This window comes from Cajanus cajan, chromosome 1, assembly GCF_000230855.2.
Source record: "Cajanus cajan strain Asha chromosome 1, NIPB_CcT2T_4, whole genome shotgun sequence".
NCBI classification, from domain to species: Eukaryota; Viridiplantae; Streptophyta; class Magnoliopsida; order Fabales; family Fabaceae; genus Cajanus; species Cajanus cajan.
The window spans coordinates 19,523,034-19,530,882 of NC_138517.1; the positions used below are offsets into that span (position 1 = coordinate 19,523,034).

Consider the following 7,849-nt stretch of genomic DNA (forward strand, 5'->3'; position numbering starts at 1 on the left):
TTAATTTAATAGTAATTATAAAAATATCATATCATTTTACTTTTTTTATTTTAAATTATATAAATAGTAAAAGTATGTAAATGTTTAAATTCATCAATAATTTAAATCGTTTTAACAAGTTATCCCACTCTTACATATTGATTAAACACCCGTAAAATGCTGGTTGATGTATATATGCGGGGTCAAATTACATAATTGGCAAGTTTCTAACAAATTGTATAAAACTACAAAAATGTTTTAGAGAAAAATGTTTTGGATAAACTATATCTAAAAATATAAAAGAAATATATGTAAAATTATTTAGTTAAAATTTAAAAACAGTATAAATTAAAAATTATTGAAAATGATAAAAAAGGAATACGTATAATTCATTTAAAAAACTCAAAACTGAGAAGAGAAACATTAAGAAAAGCATGTTAATTATGTATGTGTGAATACATGTTTATATAAACAATAATGTGTAGTCTTGTAGGATTCCAATGAATTTTTTTTATTGCATTGACAAATATATATGTGGGCATATATAAGCGTTCCACATGTCAGTAATTTTTTCCTTATATTTATTGGGTAGATGATATATACACATCACAGAGTCAATAATGTACAAATATACTCGATGAATTTCTTACTGTATTTATATTTTATAAATATGTACATATAAAACATATCCTTTCTCATCATATATACATGATTATTGTTCTTTCATGTTGACAAATTATTTTATTGGACAAATTATTAAGAAACAGAATAAAACTATTAAATTCTGCAACGTACATGTTAGGTAAAATAATGTTGATGCAGTGCATATGTAATCAATTAAAAGTCACATACAATTTTAAGACAAATTCTTAAGCTTATTTATGTTATTCAACATTTGTGTACTTTTGGACAGTAAAAAGCTCAAAAAGCAAAGAAAGTAAATGGAATCATAGGTTATACACTTGTCTTTGTCGGTCCTATAATTCCTGCAGTAGCCAAAGCAAATAAATACCATGCAATATGTACACATTCGTTTTAGCCCCCACGATGCATCAAATAGAGAGAAAAAGATAAGAGATATTATGGCAGCCATGGTCCCAGGGAAGTACTAGAAGAGATGAAATGACTAGGCCACATGTAGAAGCTTTAAATGATTGCTATAGAATCAAAAGAAAACACAGAGAAGATGGTTACATCAAATACCAATAATTTGACAGACTATGCGTTTGTTCATTTTCAATAATTTGGAAAATTGGCACAACGGAAAAGAAAATATGAAATGAGCTGAAATTTTTAGACTTTCGAATTCTTTAAACACTTCATCAATATGGTTATTTTTTTTATTTATTAATATTATATCACATCATATTTTTCCCCATTTTTTCCTTTCTAAGAAGTATGGGTTGTGTGTTTAAAAAATAATTGATTTATGAAATAATGGTTGGGGTCTTTTATAAAGAAAATAAGGGCAGAGTCAACATTTCCAAATGACCAGATTTAATTATTTGCTTCTTTAAAGTAATTCATGGCTAGCTGTCTCTATCAAGAGCGAATCCGCGTTCTACAACCAATTTGGATAGCATTGGTTTTCCAGTCTATATTTTAAAATAGTTTCATATTTTTTTTTAGGAAGGAGAATTGTAGTAAGAGATAAAATCTAAGTACACCAACCAAGATAAAAAATTTGGATAAAAGGGTAAAAGAAAGAAATTATATAAAGGGTAGCACTACCTTCCCTAGTGGCAGCACCAACATGGGGTCTCCAATGGCCTCTCTTACTCTCACTCTTGCATTAACAATAATCTCTCTCACCTTGCCACCTCAAATATGTGCAGACAACTACATCTACTCATCTCCACCACCACCACCTAAACCCTACTACTACCACTCTCCTCCACCACCAGTGCATTCACCTCCTCCTCCTTACTATTACCACTCTCCTCCACCACCACCACATAAGAAGCCCTACAAGTACCCTTCACCTCCACCACCAGTCTACAAATACAAGTCCCCACCCCCACCTTACAAGTACCCTTCTCCTCCTCCACCCCATAAGAAACCCTACAAATACCCATCACCACCACCACCAGTTTACAAATACAAGTCTCCACCACCACCCTACAAGTACCCTTCTCCTCCACCACCACCATACAAATACCCATCACCTCCTCCTCCATACAAGTACCCATCACCTCCTCCACCACCATACAAGTACCCATCTCCACCACCACCAGTTTACAAGTACAAGTCTCCTCCACCACCAGTTTACAAATACAAGTCACCTCCTCCTCCTTATAAGTACCCTTCTCCTCCACCCCCACCATACAAGTACCCTTCTCCTCCACCACCAGTGTACAAGTATAAGTCTCCTCCTCCACCAGTGTACAAATACAAGTCTCCTCCTCCACCACCAAAGAAACCCTACAAGTACCCATCTCCACCACCACCAGTTTACAAATACAAGTCTCCACCTCCACCAGTTTACAAGTACAAATCTCCTCCTCCTCCACCAAAGAAACCATACAAGTACCCATCTCCACCACCACCTGTTTACAAATACAAATCTCCACCTCCTCCCTACAAGTACCCGTCTCCACCACCCCCACCATACAAGTACCCATCACCACCACCCCCAGTTTACAAGTACAAATCCCCTCCACCCCCATACAAGTACCCATCTCCACCACCACCACCATACAAGTACCCATCTCCTCCTCCACCCTACAAGTACCCATCTCCACCACCCCCACCATACAAGTACCCATCTCCTCCTCCACCCTACAAGTACCCATCTCCACCACCACCACCATACAAGTACCCATCTCCTCCTCCTCCCTACAAATACCCATCTCCACCACCACCACCATACAAGTACCCATCTCCTCCTCCACCCTACAAATACCCATCTCCACCACCACCACCATACAAATACCCATCCCCACCACCCCCAGTGTACAAATATAAGTCACCTCCTCCACCAGTTAAGCCCTACAAGTACCCTTCTCCTCCACCCCCAGTTTACAAATATAAATCTCCTCCTCCTCCTGTTCACTCACCACCTCCACCACATTACATCTATGCATCCCCTCCTCCTCCATATCACTACTAGATAGTGGTTTTGCATAGTGTTTCACGTGGTAAGCTTCTTAACAAAACCTACATTATCATAACAACGGTATAAGGGTGTGTAGATAAGCTTGTTCACAAGTACATTTAAGAAAAAAATTAAACTTCTTCCGATAAAACTAACCTCATAAGTTAGAATTGCTACGAAGTATCTTATACTGGATTATGAAAACATATTTTATTTTTCTTAGATCTAATATGTACGTTTAAGTGCTCTCTACATGCTGCCACGTGCAAGTCATTAACTAAATACTCAGCCATTTTAGAAAATCAACTAATAATGGGAAGTGTGATGTTATCATGTTTTTTCTTTTCTTTTTATTTTCATCTTTTGAATTTTCAAAATTTAAAAGGTTTTTGATTGCTGATAAAAGGAAAGTTTTTACGTGGTTGATATGATTTTGTTTTAGTTAGTTACAAAGTTGTGACGGGGGTTTTCAACTTAATATTTTTTGACGAAATTTTTAGAAGCATACGGCCATCAATTATTTGTTTGTTTCAGATTTGTTAAGCATGTATATTCTTTTAAGCCTATTTTATTATTATTACCGAAAGATCTTAACCTTTTACTACAAAGCTTTGATTACGACTCTCACGTTTTTCAAGAGAATAATTCCGTAACAGTTTTCCTTCTTGTAATTAACACAGTATACAATACAATCATGTAAAATTAGTTTTATCTTTTTACGAACATTTAATCTTTTATGTATATTAATATTTTAAAACTAACCTTCCAAAATTATGCAAACAACTTAATTTGTAAAAAAAAAACCCTTAACCTAAATAAAGCATTTTAGCCTGTATTTATATATATATATATATTAATGAAAAATTATTTTCTCATTTATTGATACTATATATTGAGGGAATAATCAAAGAAAGGGGCTGATAGACTAATATTCTAACCATGTGAACGTACTTTTGTAGGTTGTTTATAAGGAATATGTGCCAATAAAGAGCTAGCGTTGTTGATAGCATCAGGAAGAAGCACTTCACAACGGAAGCAAAGTTTCCGCGCGCGTTTTTGTCCCATAAAAAGAAAGAAGTGTCACTCCTTTTCTCTTTCGTTTGTATTGTTTATCATTTATATATTATTATTGTGTTTTATAGACAGTTGTATGGCACTGCTTTGGTATGCTGTCAATGAATTTCACATGAATTATGCATTTTGGTTTGCAACTTGTTGCACTTGCAAGGGGTTGTGAATCCAATTTTATAATAAATAAAAATGTTTTCTCACTTGCAGTCTTGCTCTTTCTGTATTTAATAAGAAATTTTACAATTAATATTTTTAGTTTATATTCGATAATAAAAATTTTATTTGAAGATAACTAAACAAAATTTTATATTTAGTCCAAATTCTTACATAATTATGTGGTTTATATTTTATGATAATTTTTGTAGACTAACTATAGTCATCATCTTGTATCTTGTTCGATTTGGTCCACGTTTAAAATTCTTCCATTTAAAATTTGTGGACATGAATCAAGAGTAGAACCAATAAGAAACAGGATAGCGATGTACGAACAAGAAATCGTGCCATTGACATATTTGTCAGTATATGTATACAGTTCTTAGAACGACGAAAAAATAAATGTGTTATAATAATAATAAAAAAATTATGTTGACAATATGTATAAAAAAATTAAAATCTTAAGACTTATTATTTGAATACTATTAATTGCAAAGAATGATGGGAGTATTATTCATGTAATAATCTATACAATAAATTGTACAAATAATATTATCATTATCGTAAAAATTCCTTGTGGAACTTGTTATGTAAAACATATATATATGTTGTCTATTTGCACTGTTCTTATTTGGCAATAATTACAAATAAAGTTGAGCCATGTGAAGAATGACTCAAATGACTTTGAATAATAGCATGTTTGATTTAGCTGTAACTGCAGCAAAATAGCGTATAAAACGCGAAAGCACCAACACAATATGGATTACCTTTAGATACAACGTGGTTCCTACAACTGCTCATAAATAAATAAATAAATCTAAATTCAACTAGTGTTTCCAAAATACTATGAAATAGAATGAAATGGAATATTATTTTAATAAATGTGATTTGAGAAAATGGATCTGTTTATTTAATTTTTAAAAAAATATTTTTTATCAAATAAATAAATTTTTACTTCTTTATGTGTTTATCTAAACTGTTTATTGTAAGAATTATTTTGAAGTTTAAACAACAATAAGAGAGGAGATTGAAGAGGATGCGTTAAGAGAAAAGAGATAGTGACAAAGTGGAAATTTTAACAATGGGGAAGATACAAAATACAAAATTTTGAGTATCTTATGGAAGCTTTCGTGTAGGAGGACATGCCAATGGATAAGTAAAAGAACTATTTAATAATTTAGTTACATACTATCTCACTAATTAACTTCCCTAATGACTTTATGATGGAGTAATGGAAAGTTTTCTCAAAGATGACAACTAGGAAAATTTTAATTAGTACCAATAAAAATTGATAAAATAGAAAAAAGATTTTGATTTGCACACTTAAAAAGCTAAGTGCATAACAAACAATTGTTTGGAACACAACTTTGAAATTATATAGTATGTAATTTTTGCATGTTGAGTGACTAGGTAACACTTGTACCCGTTTGTAATTGTCTTGATGAATGAAGTCTTGTTTTAATTTGTTGATAAAAAAGTATGAGTTGGAAAGAAAAATGGACACCATTTCAATTTGATCCTTCAACTTGAGAGTCAATAATTTGAAATATGCCAAAAGACAAACAATATTAGACACTTTGAAGAATTTGAAAAAAGTTCAAAACTCATCCAAAGGCACATGATTTGTAGCCAATAGTAACATATACACATAAACAGTTAAAATAGAAGCCTTGAAACAGAAAGAGAAAGAGAAAGAAGATCTTAACAAGACAAAAACAAATAGAAGATTGTACTCAATATCAGTTTAGAACAACGACACCCACTTAATCAACATTGAGGTAGTCTTGGAACATATTACTAGTAAGGAAAAATAAGATGTAGGTCAAAGGCAACAATGTGGGCCAAATGTATGGCATTGAAAAAACATCGCTGCAATTCAAGAAAAAATGTTACTTAAAGGATATTATTCCATGAAAGCAACACTAATGAAAGAAAGCTTGTCCTTTTAAAAATGATAAAGATTGTCTCTCTATATGGTTTGAATGTAACAACCCTCAAATTTGTTGTCTTAATGATTGCATTCCATGACATTTCACTCAGTGACATTTTGTAAGTTTTGATTATAATAAACTGTTATAATTCTTACACTCAATGGATCAACTACTAGCAAAAAAAATAAGTAATTACCTAGGATTAATATAAGCACAATACTTGGATATGTTCATCATAATATATATGAGTAAACCAACTATATATGAGGAAAGAAAAATGTTTATACATACATATATACATACATACACAGACAGACACAAACACATATATATATACACGCACACATGTACAATATCTGGTATCCAATACTAATTCTAAGTTGCCATTCAATCAACTTTACTATAGCAGGGTAGTCCAAAAAGCCACAACTTCGCCCATAGCTAACATGGCCTAATATCAAGCCTCTTATTTAACCATGTCTTACTCCCATATAAACATTATCATCATAATCCAGCCACCAGGAAAACATACAAGGGTAAGCTAGTGTAAAAAGAATACAATATAGAAGAAAAACAATTATATTACAACCACCAACATGAAAGCCACACACAACATCACTCCATGGTGTACATCATAGTGCCACAACAAATCACCTCAACATGACATTCAACATCTTACAATACAAGCAAGTTAGCAACATATGAAAATTCATATTTTACCACATTAATGCCATTCAACAATAAAACCAACAAGCATACGAACAACACCACATCATGTGCATACACCTCAACTACATGTGTCATCACGTATTCACCTATGGAGATTTCCTATAACAAGAGTGAGCAGTTTAAGTGACTTAATCCTACTGAACTAATTAACACACCTTTTTACACCTACTATGTCAACAACCAAATTGAGATACCAATCCCTAATAACATGACTTCTTAGATGTCGTCACTTAAACTAAGAAGTCTAGTATTTCTGTCAAGGTATAACAATTTGGGTATGTGCCTACCATGACATTAGTTTTGCAACACCAAGCCCTCTATGGGATTAGTCCACCGACTATCCTCCAAATACTATACCTTTTTAGTACTCAATTAAGGGCTAAGTTGTCAACCTTGTACATTGCTTGGTTTTTCACTTTATACATGTATGCCTTAACCTTACCCACTACGGATCAACATTGCTAAGTTATAGCCAATATGTCTCGACTTGGTCCACATACCACATCAACTAAGGTCCTAGAGGAGATTTTAATTATCCATTTCAAGAGTTAACAATTCAAGAAGAGTTTTCAACAACTAGGCTCATGGAACACCACACTATATCCTCACAATGGGATATCAAACTTTCAAAAACACCATATCTTCTATTCCTAGGTTGATCAACATATCATTCCTATATGCTTAAAACTTTCTCAACAACATTGCTTCAACAGTGTAGCAACACAACATACCTAGATCTCTAAAGCATTCTTAACATCGCACCTTAACAATTCAACAATATAAACACACACACACACACACATATATATGTATATATATTATCTTTGATCAATATACATAAAACAAATACCACCTATCAACACACAATATGCAATAGATTCATTTAACCTAT

The 7,849-nt window shown here is 32.6% G+C and overlaps 1 protein-coding gene across 1 annotated transcript; it reads left to right on the forward strand.

Annotated features, from left to right (window-relative positions):
- The first annotated feature begins 1,712 nt into the window (after window positions 1–1,712).
- On the forward strand, window positions 1,713–4,344 carry LOC109808054 (uncharacterized). Its single transcript, XM_020370873.3, has 2 exons — window positions 1,713–3,116; window positions 4,033–4,344. Exon 1 carries the CDS (start codon window positions 1,733–1,735, stop codon window positions 3,086–3,088), a length of 1,356 nt encoding a protein of 451 aa, XP_020226462.2. The 5' UTR covers window positions 1,713–1,732; the 3' UTR covers window positions 3,089–3,116; window positions 4,033–4,344.
- Window positions 4,345–7,849: the final 3,505 nt, after the last annotated feature.

What these genes read in the sequence shown, in the direction of transcription:
- LOC109808054 (XM_020370873.3), top strand. Translation starts at nt 1,733, where the DNA reads ATGGGGTCTCCAATGGCCTCTCTTACTCTCACTCTTGCATTAACAATA.